Genomic DNA, 20,922 nt, shown 5'->3' on the forward strand with positions numbered 1-20,922 from the left:
TCTATTCTATTCTCCAAAGCACCTGGAGGCAGGACAAGAAACAACTGATGGAAACTAATCAAGGAAAGAAGCCACCTGGAATTAAGGAGAAATTTCCTCACAGTTAGAACAATTAATCAGTGGAACAACTTGCCTCCAGAAGTTGTAAATGCTCCAACACTGGAAGTTTTTAAGAAGAGACTGGACAACCATTTGTCTGAAGTGGTATAGAGCTTCCTGCATGAGCAGGGGGTTGGACTAGAAGACCTCCAAGGTCCCTTTCAACTCTCTTATTCTACTATTCTCTTATGCCAATACAACACAGTGCAATTTGAAACAGTAACTTTAAAGCACAAAATTTACAGTGGACTTGACTTATTTGGATTTAATTCTACCTGGGAAGTTTTAATACTAGAAAAACAAAGTCATTTTCAACCTAAACAAGTTTTCTCCCCCTTTCCTTTAAAGCTCTGGTTAATGAAACTTTAGCAATTAACGTGCTTAGTAATTGGATGGCATTTAACATTTAGAGTAGTATTTTACAACCCACTTACGTGCTAGTTTCCTTATTGTTTAGAGTTAATTGGGGGAGTTAAATACCTTGTTAGTTATTAGGCAACTAAGAAAAAAAAAGAACAGCTGTGGGGTATTGGTTTTATGGCAATCTGGATAAAATAAGCAACAAATTGGAATGAGTAGAATGTAAGAGGATCATATGATTAGACAATTAAACGCAAAGGAGGGAAGTCAGCAGAGAAAACTTAACTTGGTTACGTTTATGGGTAAACAACAGGAAAAAAAATGTAGATAGCTCATTAATGCTTTGAAGTTGGCTACTTGAAGCTTGCATAAGGAGTAAAATTAAGGCTAAAAGAAAGAAATGTTATGACAAAGGAAACCATAATACAAGCAGCCTAAATAGAACAAAGCAAGGAAAGAAGAATATAAACTATACAACTAAAAATGGGTTACCAGAAGAAAGAAACTTAGGATCAGTTGTTGATCAATTTTGTACTTCATCATAAGCATCAGTGAATTTTGATTTTGGCTTGAGCGGATCTTCCCAATGATAGAACTTTAATATAAGGGGAAAGGTAAGAAGGTACTACAGGTAGTCCTTGATTTACAACCATTTGTTTAGTGATCTTTAGAAGTTACAATGGCACTGAAAAAAAAATCAAAATTTCGGTGCTTAGAAATTAGAATAGAATAGAATAGAATAGAATTCTTTTATTGGCCAAGTGTGATTGGACACACAAGGAATTTGTCTTGGTGCAAATGCTCTCAGTGTACATACAAGAAAAGATACATTTGTCAAGAATCATCAGGTGCAACACTTAATAATATTAAGCACATGTTAATATTATAAATACACGTTAATATTATTAATGTGTATTTATGAGAATAGCAATGTCCCCTGAGGTCATGTGACTGCCATTTGCAACTTTTCCAGGTAGTTTCCTACAAGCAAAGTCAATGGAGGAAGCCGGAATCATTTAACAACCCCATGGTTCACTTAACAACATAGAAACATAGAAAACCTACCAAGACCTACTGGTCCATTGAATCTGCCCTTTGAGTTTTGAAAAAAGTGACTTATGGCCATTTTTCACACAACCATTGTAGCATCCCCATGGTCACATGATTTACATTCAGATGCTTGACAACTGACTCATATTTATGATGATTACAGTGTCCCGGGGTCACAAGATCCCCTTCTGCAAACTTCTGACAAGCAAAGTCAATTGGGAAACCAGGTTCATTGAACAACCATGTTACTAACTTAACTGCTGCAGTGATTCGCTTAAGAACCATGGCAACAAAAGTTGTAAAATGAGGCAAAATTTACTTAACCAATGTCTTGCTTTGGGCTCAATTGTGGTCATCAGTCAAGGAGTACCTGCAATGCCAGCAGTAACTAAAGGGGTTGGGGTTTTTTTTTAAGCTGACAGGATGGTCAAATCTTAAAAGACCTCAGTGGGTCTAACAAAATCTTGTAAGATTCCAGCATGCCTGTGTGATATAACACAGTTAAGTTAACCATTCAACAATCATAATCTTCTAAAACAAGGGTCTTCAAACTTGGCAAGTTTAAGACTTGTGGACTTCAACTCCCAGAATTACCAAGCTAATAGGACTGGAGGAGGAATTCTGGGAGTTGAAGTCCACAAGTCTTAAAGCTGTCAAGTTTGAAGACCCTTGATTTATCATCTATACCTGTCTGTCTGTCTGTCTATCGTCCATCCATCCATCCATCCATCCACATCTATCTATCTATCTATCTATCTATCTATCTATCTATCTATCTATCTATCTATCTATCTATCTATCTATCTATCTATCTAAAGGGTCTTCAAACTTGGCAACTTAAGACTTGTGGACTTCAACTCCCAGAATTCCTGAGCTAACATGACTGGAGGAGGAATTCTGGGAGTTGAAGTCCACAAGTCTTAAAGCTGTCAAGTTTGAAGACCCTTGATTTTATCATCTATACCTGTCTGTCTGTCTGTCTATCGTCCATCCATCCAGCCATCTGTCTGCTATCCATCTTTGGGCTGCGGATAATGTTAAGCATCTTTATCTAACCAGAGTTGACCACAAACCAGTTTTCAGATAATGGTTTCAAAATGTGGTTAGTCAACAATAACTATGAGAATAGCAATGTCCTCTGAGGTCATGTGATTGCCATTTATGAGAATATCTTCAAAAGTGAAAGACAGGAGAAGATAAGGAAGGGAGGAGAAGAAAACTTTGCCCACAAGGCCACAAGTTATGTCTAGATTGTCAAATAACCAAAACATTTCAACCCAAGATACCAGGGACTAAACCTGAGAGATAATTTAAGCCATAGTCTCTTTTTCCTTACTTTCACTAAGGCTGTACAAACAGTTTGAAACTATAGAGGCTCAAAGACCTGACTCAAGGCATAAAGCAAAGAAAAGCAGTAATTTGCGCAATGATATCCAATTATATACATCCAATTATAATTAGTCTTTTCCTTGTGCATACAACCCTTTCCTTTTCTTCATGATATAATTAATCAGGAAAGTTAACTCACTGTTTCCCGTTCCAGCAAATGTGTGAAACTCACGCTGGTTTGTTCTGAGCAATTCAATACATTAAGCCAAATTAGAACTGGTGCTGAATATCCTACCTTGTTCTAAAGCAGGTAATCCTACATTCCAATCTGGATGAAAAGAAAGGCAGGAATAATCAGCAAAATTGTTTGATTGCGTCTCCATCAGGGCCAAGCGAAGGGATGAAGCAGAAGGCACACAATCCATTACTTGAACGTCTTCTGAAGATCATACCAACCAAATGCATCCCCCTAACAATCTCTGCAGTTTCTAACACACACAAATCTCTTTTCAGTAAAGAACAGAAGCTGAAAACTAACAAGATTTTAATGAGTGACCAAAGTGTGCAATAGTGAGAGTACAAAGGATTTCCCCAAACAAACAAAAGAGGAAAAACGATAAGGGTGGGTTGGGTTGATGAGGAGGCCTCTGAAGATGAAATGCCAAACCACCTCTTGCTGATGCGTTGAACACGTAATTGCTTTAGGAAAGTTGGGAAGGTTGTGTCAGCAAGAGAAAGTCTTCGTTCAACAAAACAAGGAATACAGGACATCTGCATTTAACCTGGAAATAAGGAGGAACTTTCTGACAGTGAGAACAATCAACCCATGGAACAAAATTGCCTTCAGAAGTTGTGGGAGCGCCATCACTTGAGACTTTCAAGAAGAGATTGAACTCCCATTTGTCAGAAATGGTGTAGGGTCTCCTGATTGGGCAGGGGGGTGGACTAGATGACCTACAAGGTCCCTTCCAACTCTGATTATCTGTTATCTGTGACCTATAACAGTTCATTTAGCGATCGAAGTTGTAACGGCACTGAAAAAAGTGACTTAGGACTATTTTTCACGCTTACAACCTTGGCATATGAAAATATCTAATGAAGCAGTAACTGAATCGTGCCCAGATGTCTTTGGTGTGGTCAAGAAAAACCAAAGAAAGCCCAAGGAGAAACAGATCATTACAAGAGCAATTAGAAGTCCCATTAAAAGATTTGCTTATTTTTACAAACATATCAAATGCTGACCTTTTATTTTCCCTATAGTAATAATTAGGGCTTGCCTCACACCACAGTATCCTTCAAATGAGAATGCAGTTGATAACAGCATAGGATAAAGTAGTCAAAACAATTACAGCATAGCATATTACTCATCGATTGAAGTTACCAAAACATTCTCGCTCCAAATATTTAGAGTATCCTTTCCAACACATCAATGACTGTCAACTAATCCTAAATTCCTGCTGTTTAGGGACCTCATAACAGATTTTTATGGGCCACACACCTTCAGCGAAGTGTCAAATCCACTGGTCACCATCACTTTATTGATGAGATGCATGCCTAGAGTTTGGAAAAGCTACAACAGTTTTAGCTGATAGAACAAGAAGGATTGTGCATGAGTTGCTCTGAAAGGATGTCATAATAGGAAACAAGTATTTGAAGAGACTGTCTGCAGAGATTCTCAGCCATCCAGGTTTTATGGTTGTCCCAAAGCTGCTTTTTTCAAGAGGCAAACTTGGACTTTCTGGTTTTTATTTGAAGATGTTTTGCTTCTCATCCCAGAAGCTTCTTCAGTTCTTCAGTTCAGTTCTTCTTCAGTTCAGAACTGAAGAAGCTTCTGGGATGAGAAGCGAAATGTCTCCAAGGAAAAAAACAACAACCAAGGAAAGTTCAGTTGTCCCTTGAAAAAAGCACCCTGGGGATATTTGAAGAGAGTTTGATTTTATCTACTGAAAACAACTTGCAGTGTTCCCAGGGGTCACGTGATCCCCTTTTGCGACCATCTGACAAGCCAAGATCAATGGAGTAACCAGATTCAAATAACAACCGTGTTACTTAACTGCGTTAATTCACTTCACCGTGGCAAGAAAAAGTCGTAAAATGGGGCAAAATTCACTTAACAGCTGCCTTGCTTAGCAAGAGAAACGTTGGGCTCCATTGTGGTTGTAAGTTGAGGACTTACTGGACTCTGGGAATTATTTACATGAGTAAATCGTGAATTTGGCTGGGTGCAACGCTTTTTGTTCCCAAAGGAAACGGTCTTGGCTCTCTCTCCCAGTGTGTCAACCACAACTTCCATACAGTTGCAATTTAACAAAACTTGGAAGGCAAGTTGGGAGAAGGCCACAGTAATGCACCCCGAAGGTTTTCTCCACCTAAGGCCAGATAGAAAGAAATTGTGGAGTATGAATTCTGACACCCATCATCACCCAAGTGTGAATAAATGGAGTTGGAGATTTTCCCAGGCCTAGGAAAAAAAGAGGCTACTTGTTAACCATGAAATAATTGCTTATGTAAGTAGGAAGCAAATTGACAGGATATCATGCAGGGAGTGATTGAACAGGCTGGCCTAGAGAACTCTGCTCTTCCCATGCCCCACACAGAACACAAACAAGATGCTAAAGGAATGGAATGGAATGGAATGGAATGGAATGGAATGGAATGGAATGGAATGGAATGGAATAGAATAGAATAGAATAGAATAGAATAGAATAGAATAGAATAGAATAGAATAGAATAGAATAGAATAGAATAGAATTCTTTATTGGCCAAGTGTGGTTGGACATACAAGGAATTTGTCTTGGTAAAGTAGAGGAAAGCAGTTTAGTTTAGTTTATTGTCATTGCACCTTGTACAATGAAATTAAATACCATCTTCAGTGTACATTATGACTGAAAATAAACACCAACACACATCCTCCCATTCTATGCAATTGAATTGAAAGCCCCTGATATTGCATTAATATTGCACCATACAGTAGAATTCAACAGAGCTACTGCCCTGGAACAGAAGCTGTTTTTCAGCCTATTTGTCCTTGTTTTTATTATCCCGTACCTTCTGCCAGATGGTAATAGTTCAAAAAAAAAAGGGGGGTGCCCAGGATGAGATGGATCTTTGAGAATGTTTTGAACTTTCTTAAGGCAGTGGGAGCTATAAAGTTCTTCCAAAGAGGGGAGAGGGCAACCAAATGATCTTCTGGGCAATAGAAATAGCAGCTTATTCTGGATCCAGCTTAAAAATGAAATCTTTCTATTAGCCTCAGTATCACAGGAGATGGCTACACCAAGTCAATCTTGACTGATCTCAGAAAAACTAAGCAGTCTTGGACAGGAGCAGTGGTGATATTCAAAGTTTTTTTACTACCAGGTTCGGTATGGCATAGTGGGCTTGGCTATGTGGTCATGTGACTGGTGGGCATGGCCAATTTAGCAGTCCATTTTGCTAATTTAACAGTCCCTTAAACAATACACAGCAGCCCCCTTTTTTCTATTCTTCTTTTTAATACTGCATGAAGTTTTTGCTCTAGGTTTTTTGTTTTTTTTTTTACTGGGGGGGAAGAGTTTGGCAATGCCTGGGAATTTCTGGGAATTTCTTCTCTGTGTTAGAGGCACCAAAACAAACACAATGATATAAGGTCTCCTGCTGGAGCAAGTGGTTGGACTAGATGACCTCTGAGGTCCCTTCCAGCCCTGGATTGCTGTGCCGCTTCAAAGCATCCTCTGAAGCTGTGTCTAGTGCCAGCGTTTGTGGTCCTTCCTTCCTCTCCCTTTGCTCTCACAAGTCAGCTACCATAAATCGCATCCATTTCTTTACATAGCAGTGATAAAGATGTTACGAAGAACCAGGGTGGTCTAGTGGTTAGGCACCAGGCTAAAAACCAGGAGACTGTGAATTCTAGTGCCATCTTAGCCTTCACATGGGTAAATTCATCCAGCCAACTGGATGAATTTGGGCCAATCACCAGGAGTCAGTGAGTTCTAGTCCTGCCTTAAGCATCAAAGCCAGCTGGATGAATTTGGGCCAATCAACAGGCGATGGTGACGAAAAGACAGTCAAAAGTCACATTTTTGCCATTGTGATTTAGAACAGTCACTAAATGAATGGTTGTAAATTGAGGACTACCTGTATATGAACTATCTAAAAGAAGCTGATGTAATGAAGTGAATGTCCTCAACCAAAGCCTGGATGGTCGTTTGCCAGAAATGGTGCAGCAAATCTTGCACCAAGAAAAGAGATTAGCTTAGACGTCTGATAAGGTCCGTTACAACTCTGATTTTCTGCTTCTACAAATCAGGAAAGATTTTCCAGCAGGAACTCGATATGGTCATTATTTTCAACTGCTACTACCAAGCAGGATCCATCCAGGTCAAAAAAAAAATACCCCACTCAACAAACCACACTGGAAAACTGTACCAGTTGGATCAGAGCAGTGTTGTTAGGCAAACAACAATCACAATGCTAAATCGGTGTGAGGCCACCCTGATGAGATTTGTTTTTCAACCTGCCTCCAACTATCTATGACTTGCTCCAGCAACAATTAGCTTAAAAGTGACCTAATCCTTGAGTAGCAAAAACATGGAGGTATATTCAATCAACATGCTGGGAAAATTATCCCAATCCCTATCTGAAAATGCAATAAAGCTCCATAAAACTCGGCATGCTAATCATGCTTTTAAGTTGGCTTTGTTCACACCTAAGCTTTAATCCATGATGGTTATTTTCAACTTTAATAATGGTTGGATTTGTATGTCACCCAAAGCCAAAAAACCCCAAATAGATCTTTGTCTTAGCTGATAACCTGAATCATATCACTCAATTTGTCTGTCATGATGTTTTGTGAATCTGCTTTTAAAGGGTTGGCATCCACTCCATGCCTGATGTCATCAGACGTGCATATTCTACAGTACAACATAGTATTAACTACTCAGTCTGTATCTCCATATTTTGTTATTGTGGTGGTTGTTGTTGTTGTTGTTAGTCACGAAGTCATGTCCGACCCATCGGGACCCCATGGACTCCAGGCCTCCAGGCCTTCCTGTCCTCTACCATCCCCTGGAGTCCATTTAAGCTCAGGCTGACTGCTTCAGTGACTCCATCCAGCTCCCTCCTTCTCTGCCGTCTCCTTCTTCTTCTATTGCCCTCAATCGTTCCCAGCATGAGCCTCTTCTCCAGGGAGTCCTTCCTTCTCATGAGGTGGCCAAAGTATTTGAGTTTCATCTTCAGGATCTGGCCTTCTAAAGAGCAGTCTAAAGACCATATTCTAAAGACAGTATTTTTTTAGTGTCTCACAAATAATAAGAGAGAGCCAGTTTGGTGTGGCAGCTAAGGTGCTGGGCTAGAATATCAGGAAACATGTCCCATCATAGGCATGAAAGCCACCTGAATGACTTTGGGTCAATCACCAGGAGACTGTGAGTTCTAGTCCCACTTAGGCATGAAAGCTGCCTGGGTGACTTTGGATCAATCGCCAGGAGACTGTGAGTTCTAGTCCCACTTAGGCACGAAAGCCAGCTGGGTGACTTTGGGTCAATCTCTAGGAGAGAGTGAGTTCTAGTCCTGCTTTACATATGAAAGCTGGCTGGGTGACTTGGAGGTGGAGGAGGAGGAGGAGAGGAGGAGTCCACAGAATCACTCTTTATTTGTCTCTTTCTCATGATGACTGCTTGCTCTAAGAGTGCTAAATACAGGCCAGCACAAAATATTGAATTATTTGGCTGGTTTTTCCACAAAATAAGGAAGTCAAAACTGGCCATCTTTCTGGGGTTCAAACCACATGCTCGGTCACAAAGCAGCTGATTATGCTGTATTTTAGCCTAGTCCTGCCACGTCAGCCAACCTGCACTTCTAGTACTTAGAAGGTACACTTGGCATTCATTTGTCAGAACAATTAATTGCCCAGTAGAGTTTGCAAACTTTCTCACAGTTCCCAGGATTTGTGGAGAGAGGTTGTTTAATCCACTTTCCCAATCAAAGTCTCTTTAGTTTACAAAATTTGGTCTGTAAGATCTGGGCCTTGTTTTTTAAACTCCTGCTACACACAGTGCAGCAAATTCTTTTGACTTTTCTTCAGTAGTTTCACGTGAATGCGCATAGAGTAGCATTAGATGATTTGGGTGGCTTAGATAATTATAGCTACACAAAAGTGGTCTGAGATGGGATTAGAGAAAATGTTATTCTGTTAAAAGATCATTAAGAGGCCATTTCAAGTGCCTCTCACCCAAGAGGGAACTTCTATTTTTATGCAACTTTAGATGTTTTGTCAGATCTACCACACAAGACCGCAGCATGTTGCTTTGCAATAGTACATTTTTAATAGCACATTACCAATCACAAACCTGCTCCATGATTGGCCTGTGTAGTCATGAACACAGAAAAACAATTTGTTCATTTGTCTAGCTCAACTCTCCCGACATGAACACTGAGACATCATTTCCCATAATCCACAGCCTTTGGTTGCAAGTCAAGGACTGGCTGCACATATTAAAAACAGCAGGGAGCCGATCATTTGCAGCCAAATTCCAGGAGGTGAATCAAGATTTCCCTATTTCCCCATCAACCTTATTCAAAATCCATGTGAGGTATATGAATCTTTTTCAAAACTGAAATAGTCCTTGACTTATGACCGCAATTGAGCTCAAAATTTCAGTTGCTAAGTGAGACAGTGGTTAAGTGAATTTTGCGTCGCTTTACGACCTTTCTTGCCACCGTTGTTAAGTGAATCACTGCGGTTGTTAAGGTAGTAGCACAGTTGTTAAGTGAATCCGGCTTCCCCGTGGGCTTTGCCTGTCAAATGGTTGCAAAAGGGGATGAGTCAGTTGCCAAATGCCCAAATTTTGATCACAGGAACATGGGATCTCATAAGTGTGAAAAATTGGTCATAAATCCTTTTTTTCCAGTGATGTAACTTCAAACAGTCACTAAATGAATTGTTGCAAACCGAGGACTACATGTACCTTATTTTAACTGCAGAAGCACGATAAAAAAAGTGTTTTGGATTCAAAACAGGGCTTAAGACTTAGGATAATTTCATTGTCTCTTTGAACGTACAGTAATTGGCGGACATTAAAACGAAATTTCATGGCATGCAGCTCTCAAGGGGACACCACCTCCAATACACACTACATAACCATGACAGAATAAATAAATGCAAAATTATGCATATACCCACATATATTATATGACACGGAGAAAAAACACAGTCTAGTTCGTATGCATGCATGCACATGGCGAGAAAAACGAATTTTCCGAGGACACTTCAGTATCTAAGCAGTTTTCATTTGGAACATTTTACACACCTCTAGAAAACGGTGCTTACCCCTCCCCTCCATTTCACAGCTATAAAAAGAACACAGAGGCCTGGGAGGGGTCTTACTTGAACAAAACAAGGATTATTGGAAACCGATAAGTAGTAAACGTGTATCCACACAGAGTTATCGTTCACATGGGACATTATTTCGCACACCTTTGCTATCAGTGTAGCTAAGAACAGAAGTTCAAAAAGTAGTTCAAAAGATCTGGGGATATTAAGGCTATCCAGAGATGAGAGATACAGAGAGGAGCAGAAGAAAAATAGATCAAAAACTACTAGTTGGCTCTATGGTTTAAAGGTAGACAGTTTCTCTCTCTCTCCTCTCTCTTTCTCCCAGTATCTCTTTCTCTCTCTTTCTCTCTCTCCTCTCTCTCTTTCTCTCTTTCTCCCAGTATCTCTTTCTCTCTCTTTCTCTCTCTCCTCTCTCTCTTTCTCTCTTTCTCCCAGTATCTCTCCCTCTCTCTTTCTCTCTCTCTCTCTCTCTCTTTCTCTCTTTCTCCCAGTATCTCTTTCTCTCTCTTTCTCTCTCTCCTCTCTCTCTTTCTCTCTTTCTCCCAGTATCTCTTTCTCTCTCTCCTCTCTCACTTTCTCTCTTTCTCCCAGTATCTCTTCTCTCTCTCTTTCTCTCTCTCTCTCTCTCTCTTTCTCTCTTTCTCCCAGTATCTCTTCTCTCTCTCTCTCTCTCTCTCTCTCTTTCTCCCAGTATCTCTTTCTCTCTCTTCTCTCTCTCTCTCTCTCTCTCTCTCTTTCTCCCAGTATCTCTTTCTCTCTCTCTTCTCTCTCTCTCTCTCTCTCTTTCTCTCTTTCTCCCAGTCTCTCTTTCTCTCTCTTTCTCTCTCTCTCTCTCTCTCTTTCTCCCAGTATCTCTTCTCTCTCTCTCTCTCTCTTTCTCTCTTTCTCCCAGTATCTCTTTCTCTCTCATCTCTCTCTTTCTTTCTCCTCTCTCTTTCTCCCAGTATCTCTCTCTCTCTCTCTCTCTCTCTCTCTCTCTCTCTCTCTCATCTCTCTCTCTCTCTTTCTCTCTCCTCTCTCTCCTCTTTCTCCCAGTATCTTCTCTCTCTCATCTCTCTCTCTTTCTCTCTCTCTTTCTCTCAGATCTCTCTCTCTCCTCTTTCCCCCGGTCATCTCTTTCTCTCTCCCCCTCTCCCAATCTCTTCCTCTCTCCTCCTCTCTCTCATCTCTCTTTCTCCCAGTATCTTCTCTCTTTCTCTCCCCTCCCTCTCTCTTTCTCCCAGTATCTCTCTCTCTCTCTCTCTCTCTTAGCTGTTTTCACACCTAAAGTACTGCATCCAGTTTTGGTCACCACACTATAAAAAAATGAAATTATCTACCTCCAGCTAAATTAGGCTGGAAGTAAACTCTACATTTTCAGAAGTGTGTGAAAGTACAGAAAGCTTAGTTTATATACCGGTAGTTTTCGACTTACAATCATAATTGAACGGGGAATTATGGTTGTAAGCTGTTGCGGTTTAAATCCAGGCATCAAATGACTGGATTTGAAGTTGCAACAGCTTTTTACTCGTTCAGGGAATGTGGCAGTCATTAAGCGAAGACATTTTTCCCAGTGGGTTTTTTTTTTTTAACTAGAAATCAGAAGTAAATGTCAGAAATCAGAGAAAAACATCACAACTCACAGTCACATGATCACAGGATGCTACAAACTGCTGCAAAAGTGAGACAGTTGCCAAGCACCCAAAATGTGTTCAGGTGACCAGAATATAAGTAGTTCTGGGGACGTCCATCATAACTATGAATCTTCATTAAGCACGGTTGTAAGTTGAGGACTGCTTATATTGAAAAGATCTCCTAAACCCAAAATAACCAAATCTCCATGCTGTCCAGCTGGAAATTCTAGGAGTTGAAGTGCACTTATCTTAAAGTTGTCAAGGTTGAGAAACATTGCTTTACATTGTGCACTTGGCTCTCTGCATATGGCTCTAAAAAGACCCTAATGAAAAGCAAAAGAGAGCCAACAAATCTCCAATCTGCTGACCTCTGCAATGAGGAATCCAATTGTGTGTGTGTGTGTGTGTGTATCACTGCTTTCTTCACTTTATATAAATCTGGTAAATTCAGCCCACACATAGATGGCCCAGAATATACAGAAAGATTGAGCATTCAGTCTGCTTCGTAAGATATATTTTCAAGCAAGGAGAGTAGATATAAAGCATCTCTTTTCAAAACGCTAATTCATTTTTTTGCAGGCTCAAATAATTATTCCAGATGTTTATGCATGTGTGTATCTGCACAACCACTTTCCTTGGGGTGGGGGAGGAATATATCCATATATAGATCTCTGCAGCAGAATGGGGAGGTATTTGGTATTTTTAGTTATTTAGTAAATTATTACTACTAGGTTAGTACAATTTCATTCTAGGCAACACTGGTATTAAATAGCCAGTCACTTTCTCCCATGGCGTCTAGTGAACTATACTACAAATAGTATAAAATGTGGTTCATAATAGCCAGGTGGACATTAAATTCATTAAAAGGCACGCAATGCATTATTTTAACACAGTTGCCAAGGAAAAGCAGGAAATATAATGAGAGTAAGAAGAACATATCGAAATACCCTCAGTGTTCACAGTGGGGTGGGCAGGGAAATTAGCTGTTTAAAAAATTGAATAAATCAAATATGAGTTTGTCCGAATTACTGGAATGTAAACAGATCCCCAATTAGCATTGTTTGTTAAAAACAATTTTAACTTATTAGCAAAGAGAACTCCTACATCCATGGGTCATTTTAGGCAAAGTCAATTTTAATAAGCATTAGGAAAGGCGCTAGCAAATCCAATTGCCAGGTGTGTCAAAAATAGCACGCTTCCTGACAAGGCCAGGGAGGAAGTAGGAAAGAGAAAAAAAGGGTGGGTTTTCTAGAATTAATACCACTCTATAAGTACTAATATCACTTTATAAAGCCTTAGTAAGACCACACCTAAAGTACTGCATCCAGTTTTGGTCACCACACTATAAAAAAGATGTTGAGACTCTAGAAAGAGTGCAGAGAAGAGCAACCAGGATGGTGAGGGGACTGGAGACTAAAACATATGAAGAATGGTTACAGGAACTGGGCCTGACTAGTCTAGTGAAGAGAAGGACCAGGGGAGACATGATAGCAGTCTTCCAATATTTGAGGGGCTGCCACAAAGAGGAGGGGGTCAAGCTATTTCCCAAAGCGCCTGTAGGTCAGACAAGGAATAATGGATGAAAACTGAACAAGGAGAGATTCAACCTGGAAATAAGGAGAAACTTTCTGACAGTGAGAACAAATCAACCAATGGAAAAACTTGGCCTTGGAAGTTGTGGAAACGCCATCACTTGAGACTTTCAAGAAGAGATTGGACTCCCATCTGTCAGAAATGGTATAGGGTCTCCTGCTTGGGCAGGGGGTTGGACTAGATGACCTACAAGGTCCCTTCCAACTCTGATTATCTGTTATCTATTATCCAACTTCCCATTCTTTTTCCTTTCAACAGCCAGTTTGGTCTGCTTGGTTAAGGCACCAGAGTAGACAGCAGGAGACTGTGAGGTGTACTCCCAAGTTAACCATGGATGCCAGCTGGGTGACTTTGGGCCAATCACTAGGAGACTATGAGTTCTACTCCCACCTTAGCCATGAAAAGCAACCAACGACCTCACAGGGTCGTTGTTGTGGGGAAAATACGAAGAGGAAAGTGTATTGGATATTTTCACCACCTTGGGTTATTTGTACAAAACATAACGAAGATGGGATACAAATAAATACATTCAAGTCTCAAAGAACTCAAAGCGTCTTCAAAAAAAGAATGAGATAGGGAGAGAACAAAAAAGGGATGTATAAGCAGAGGATATGAAATGGGCAAGATGGAACAGAAGGAAGAATTCTTCAAGTGAGCATACCTGACTATGCCAATGGTGAAGAAGGAAGAGTAGACCAGATCTTGAAACCTCTCGGGATAAAAAGAATAGGAGATTGCCCACAAGTGCTCCGGATAGAGACAGTTTTCAACTTACGACTGCCATGGAGGCTGCCAATTACTATAATAATTCATGGTGATTGAAAGCAGATCATCACGTTACTAACCTGATTTTACAGCCTCCTTTTGTGGCGGTTCTTAAGTGAAGACTAGAGTAGCAAAGCCAATGTTGTTAAGTACAGTGGAACCAAATCAGGTGGCGAACAAAATCGGCGCGGAAAGATTCCCCCTTTCCGTGCCGATTTCTCCTTTGGCACCATTTTTTTTGACTGCGCACATGCGCAGTCAGTTGTGCTTCTGGATACAACCAAATCAGATCATGACCGGAGTCCAGGAATGGATTCCAGTCACGACTTGAGGCTCCACTGTACATGGATTGTTCGCTATGAAGCATTTTTGCCAAAATCTGGAAGTAAATATAGATTTTCGGTAAAAAATGTTAGACCTTGCAGTCATGTGACAAGGGGCCAAAAATGCAGGTCAGTTGCCATGATCAATCACATGACTGTGAAGGCCGTAAGAACTTCGGAACCAGGTTAAAAGTACCTTTGGGGGAAATTTGCCATGACTTTGAACATTTGCTAAGTGACCAGTCATAAGTTGATTACCTGTAGTTGTTTCTTCTAAGAAGTCCACAAAACAGTGATTTCCAGTAGATTTTGAGCACAGGGAGATGAGGGAATAACCTGCAGTTGGTGCCTTTAAAATGACACTACATTTGCATACTTCCTTTTCTAGCCTCATTTGGAAATTGTTTATTAACTACTTTTCAGCTACAGTATTAGGAAACTTGGGAAAAGTCTGAAAAGAAAAGTGTTCAATCCTTAAAGAAAGTAAATGTTAACTACAAGCTTAAGAACTTTTTTAAAAAATGAAATAAACAGCAAAGAGCTAATTAAAACTGATTTTAGAAAGGTTAAACGGATTAAGGATTCAAATAAATTTGAAATAAGACTTTGGAATTAACTATAAGAAAAACTTCCCGTGGGAAAGTTGATTTGTTTTGAGCATAAAAATGATAAACAACTTCAAAATTGGATACTAGAGGGAACTAAAGATTTTAATTGATGGAGAAGAATGTATAAACATGATTATCAGCAACAGAATGACACAAAATATTAAAATATTAGAAATACTAAAGGACACTTTTCAAAAATGGAATCAGAAGTTAATATCAACACTGTCAAGAGTGACATTTGCTACTGTGAATAGTCTGTGTCCAAAAATATATTTGGAATAAATAGCAGAAGAAGAACAGGTTTTATTTGACAAGACAAAGATGGCATTGGAAATGGGTCTAAAAATGTCAAGCTACACGAATGACATGGAAAAAGATGTTTCACTGCACATACAAAAGAAACCGGTTGATGCTTTTAAAAATCAAAGTGGAATTACAAATAATAAACCAACAGAATCACCTGGATATTTCTTCCTTTCACAAATCCAGCTTCCGCATTGACTTTGTCGGAAGCCAACTGGAAAAGTCACAAATCACATGATCCAGGCACACTGCAACCATCATAACTACATGCCAGTTGCCAAGAATCAAAATGTTGATCACATGACCATAGGGATGCTAATGGTCGTAAAGGTGAGGACTGGTTGCAAGTCACTTTTTTTTTCAGTGATGTTGAAGCTATGAAAAGTTGTAAAATGAATAATTGTAAATCACCTCCTATGCCAACAGTGAAAGGAGTTCTTGGATTATTTTCAGTGGCTATTAAATTAATAAATGCTGGATAGAAAAGTGGGGTCGATACTGACTCTCTAGTTAAATATTTTCCATCCATTAGCATGGAATTAATAATGTTACTTAGAAGCAGTGACAGAAGGGGAATCAGAACACAGTAGGAAAAAAGCTCTGGATAACACTGATTTCTGGTGCTATTTATATTCTCAACTGTACAAGAAATGTGTACTTTTTGTTTCCTGGACATTTTTAACATTTTTTTTCTTTAATGAAGCTTATTTTATCCATTTAAAAAGTACATTAAACCCAAAAATTGATCTGGATATGTAGTAACAAAATATGTAATAGCTGATATGGTACATAGTAAAAAATAAATAGAAATTTTTCACGAAAAGAGAATATATCTTTATATATATATGTGTGTGTGTGTGTGTTTTCTGAGGTTTTCACGGGTATTTGTATGTGGATCTTTGGTTATTCGGGTTTTCTCCTGCGTAAAATTGGAAGTATCTAGGCGACGTTTCGATGAAGTCTCATTCGTCATCTTCAGGCTTCACCAGACCCACACCCATGAGGGCCACACAAGATGCTACCACCACACTTCCACGTAGAAAGCAGACTCACATCCACACAGATGATGAGACACGACCACGGACCAGAAGCCGTACCGCAGCTGCATCACTACCCACTTCAAACCCCTCCGACCCATACATGAAGCGAACTGACGCCCACCATGAAGATGTGGCACGACCACAAACGCGAAGCCAAACAACAGGATCACAGCTCACCAGCTCAAATCCCCCGGCAACTAAGACTAACCTGAGCACAACCAAGCCCCCACCTGAACAGAACACCCCCCCAGCCAATCAGAACACAGCCAACCCCCAACCAATCAGAACACAGCCAAGCCCCCACCCAATCAAGTCACACCCCCACTAGCAGTTAAAAGGAAGAAGCAGCTGCAAGCTCACATTACTCCAAGAAACACAAAGCCGAAGACACAAGCCTGAAGATGACGAATGAGATTTCATCGAAACGTCACCAAGATACTTCCAATTTTACGCGGGAGAAAACCCAAATAACCAAAGATACACACACACACACACACACACACACACACGTGTGTGTGTGTGTGTGTGTGTGTGTGTTTTCTTAAGTTTTGCAGTGGTACTTACATGTATGGTATTCAGCTTTGTTCGGGTATTTTCCCACATCATTGTAGTTGTGCTTTTAAAGTTGTAGCAACGTTTCGGCAGAATCTCATCTGCCATCATCAGGCTTCTGTATTGTGTTCATCTGACGAAACGTTGCTACAACTTTAAAAGCACAACTACAATGACGTGGGAAAATACCCGAACAAAGCTGAATAACATACATACATACATACATACATACATATGTATATGTGTGTATTAATTGCTGTCTTGATTAAAAGAGTTGTAGAAACCCATAAAAATTTTCCCCAAGTTTGAACTCTGAAGTGATTTTCAGTATTTGCAAATCTGTATTTCCTGCCTGAATTTTGTGTAAATTTTATACAAAGTGTCTGAAAATTTGAGATGTTGAAACCAAGTATTTTGATCCATCCTGAACAGAGAATACAGCAAAATCTCCTTGCACCCATTTATTTTAGTTCAGGGGTGTACAACTTTGGCAGCTTTAAGACTTGGAAACTTCAACTCCCATGGCAGGCTGAGGAATTCTGGGAGTTGAAGTCCACAAGTCTTAAAGCTGCCCAAGATGGACACCTCTGTTTTAGGTAGCATCCTTGTATTCTCCTTGCAAAGAATGTTAGGGTCACATAGAGCGGAAAGTCGTATTCCCTGACAGTTTCCCTTTCCCGAGAAAAATGCAAAAGTCCATTACTCACTCAGTGGCTTGAGGATGTGCCCGCCAACCTCATCGATATTTTCCGCATCGGATTCGGTGATTTTCTCCTTTTCTTTCCTTTCCTTCGGCCTCCTTCTGTGGTGCCTTCTTCTCCGATAACTCTTGGGAACATGAACCCCAATATATACCGTATGGTGACCTGTGAAAAAGAACAGTACTTTAGATTCTTTAACAATTTTCAGTTTGTATCAAATGACATTAATATAGCTTCAATGCATAAATAAAGGGGAGGAAATTCATTTCTGGAAACCATAGAGGTGCCAAATATAACAGATGAGAAGCAAAACCAGATGTGACAACGCAATAATCAACATTTTTCTAATAACCCAACAATGTTTAGGAAGATTTCTCTGCCTCCACATAATAATGGTATATAGGTAGTCCTTAACTTACAACCATTCACTTAGTGACTGTTAGAAGTTACAACGGCACCGAAAAAAGAGACTTAGAAGAATTAGACTTAACACTTTATTGTCACTTTGATTGTACACTAATTGGCCTACATTAAAATGAAATTTCGCTGCATGCAGCTCTCAAAGGGTCTCCACCTCCAATATACATTACATAAATATGACAAAGTTTTCACATTTACAACTGTTGCCTCATCAGTCACATGATCAAAATTCGGGCACTTGACAACTGGCATGTACTTATGCCAGTTGCACTGTCCTGGGATCACGTGGTCACCATTTGTAACCTTCCTTAACTGGCTTCTGACAAGTAGTTAATGGAAGAAGCCAGATTTGCTTAACCACCACATGGTTTAACAGCTGTGGTGATTTGCTGAACAATAGTGGCAAAAAAGGTCATAAAATGGGACAAGTGCCTTTCTTAGGAATGGACATTTTGGGTTCAATTATGGTTATAAGTAAAGGACTACCCATATGTGGAGGTGAAGCCAATAGACAATGAATGATATGCTTAAACATTAGAGAAAGAGGAGAATTTTGATCCAGAACTGTCACTGTTAGTCCCACTGCCTTTCTAATTTCAAAACTCTTGGAGAACATCTCAAGATGTTCTTCAAATAAATAGGAACACACTGTCTGAGTTGGTTTGAAGGCCATTCAATGATCATGGAACACACATTGTCATTGAGAGAAACAATTTAATGGGATGGGAAAATTACTCCTTCACCTTTAACGAACTAGCCATCTTCACAAGATGGGGCTCACGAAAGAGGCTGTTTAGTATAGAATAGAATAGAATAGAATAGAATAGAATAGAATGGAATGGAATGGAATGGAATGGAATGGAATGGAATGGAACGGAACGGAACAGAACAGAATTATTTTACTGGCCGTGTGATTGGACACACAAGGAATTTGTCTTGGTGCAAATGCTCTCAGTGTACGTAAAAAGAAAAGATACGTTCGTCAAGAATCATAAGGTGCAACACTTAATGATAGTCATAGGGTACAATAAGCAATCAATTCATACTAGGCAACAATTAATAGAATAGAATAGAATAGAATAGAATAGAATAGAATAGAATAGAATAGAATAGAATAGAATAGAATAGAATAGAATAGAATAGAATTATTTTACTGGCCGTGTGATTGGACATACAAGGAATTTGTCTTGGTGCAAATGCTCTCAGTGTACATAAAAGGAAAGATACATTCGTCAAGAGTCAAAAATCATAAGGTGCAACATTTAATGATAATCATAGGGTACAATAAGCAATCAAATCATACTAGGAAACAGTCCATATAAATCGTAAGGATACAAGCGACAAAGTTACAGTCATACAGTCACAAGTGGGAGGGGATGGGTGATAAGGAGTGATGAGAAGATTAATAGTAATAGTAGTGCAGACTTTGTAAATAGTTGGACAGTGTTGATGGAATTATTTATTTAGCAGAGTGATGGCTTTCAGGGGAAAACTGTTCTCGTAGGTCAGGGTTTGTTGCCCCATAGACTTAAAAAAACCATTTTGTTGGTGGCAACGACATCAGAGGTAGAATGTTAGTGACCATGTGAACATAAATCCGGATTTATAACTTCATACACAGCAATATGAACATTGTGAACACAGGGATGAAGTAAAAAAAAAAATGCTACTTTTGAAACCGAATATCTGTTCTATGCCACAAAGTTTTTAAAGGTAACAAAGTATGGGGTTTATGCCATCATGAGCAACACGTCTTAAGAAACTAATCAGATATGAACTTCATGTTCTGATCTTCTACCTTCTTCACTTAAAAGTAAATCTAAGTCTCCTTAATTTCATATAGAATGTAAACATGGAAGTCCTTTGATGTGTTTAAATAATCCAGGTTTTACCCACTCCTTTCTCAGAGGTTTAGGGTGGAGAATTGCGGACTAAAAATATGTTGATCTGAATAAGCGTTTCCCATAAACGTAAGAGCAAGTTTGCCATCTCAGCTGGTTTTTATCTTCGTGGGCCATCAAGAATGCTTTCACTCAAACTAATATTTTCATAGGTATTCAACTCAGCAAGTCATTAGGCTAAGAACCAGGATATAATATAGGAGAATATTTGTAGCTCACAGTTGCAAGAAAACAACCAAGCTCAGAGTACACCAAAGACTGAAGGATATAAGAAAGGGGTAATTATCAAATGTGGTGAGAACCCCACCTCATGGGACTTTGCTATATTTTGTCTACCACCTACCCGTACCATTAATTTTCAATATTATACCAATGTTTAAACTTTTGCTATTTTTATCTTGTTTTCCTTTTTTTCTAACATTGTTCTTTATTTAAAACATTTTAAAGTATCTTTTGGGCAAGAATAGTTATAAAGATGTTTTTACTGCTTTTAAAAACAAATTTATAAACTACATTGTCCCCAGTAAATAATTCCACTTGTAAATCTATGTCCGCCTATTAACGTTTTAAAAAATCTAAACTATTAAGAAGCAGTTATAACCATAAAAGTAGAAGTGTTAATCAATACATCGTCTCACTTAAAACCAATTATAACTATAAAAATAGGAGTGTTAATCATTTCCTAGTCTCATTTAAAAACAGATAAGCCACATGACTAATTAATTTACAATTTAAGTGCCAATAAAACCACATAGAGTCCACTAAGATTAATATTATCACGGAATTTATTTAAGGAAAAAAAAACCTTAAAAGAATTTTATCTTTACCATTTACCTCAAGGGCTATAAAGAAGGATCTGCAGATATCATATAAATAAATAAAATGAAAAAAAAATGGACCTTTTGCAAAGTTGGCAGTCCATTACAGGTAAAGTACATCAAAATAAAAGG

The 20,922-nt window shown here is 39.1% G+C and overlaps 1 protein-coding gene across 5 annotated transcripts in view; it reads right to left on the minus strand.

The window, feature by feature from the left end:
* SLC4A4 (solute carrier family 4 member 4) overlaps positions 1-20,922 on the minus strand; it is a 200,505-nt gene that overhangs the window by 126,369 nt on the left and 53,214 nt on the right. For all 5 annotated transcript variants that reach the window (XM_087962725.1, XM_087962723.1, XM_087962727.1 and 2 more), the window contains exon 3: positions 17,658-17,816. In XM_087962725.1, the coding sequence (XP_087818851.1) occupies positions 17,658-17,816 (159 nt within the window). The remainder of the gene's footprint in view (positions 1-17,657; positions 17,817-20,922) is intronic.

The sequence above is a fragment of the Notechis scutatus genome, chromosome 4, assembly GCF_049901735.1.
Source record: "Notechis scutatus isolate UNSWTSFEM ecotype Mainland chromosome 4, rNotScu1.2, whole genome shotgun sequence".
Classification (NCBI taxonomy): domain Eukaryota; kingdom Metazoa; phylum Chordata; class Lepidosauria; order Squamata; family Elapidae; genus Notechis; species Notechis scutatus.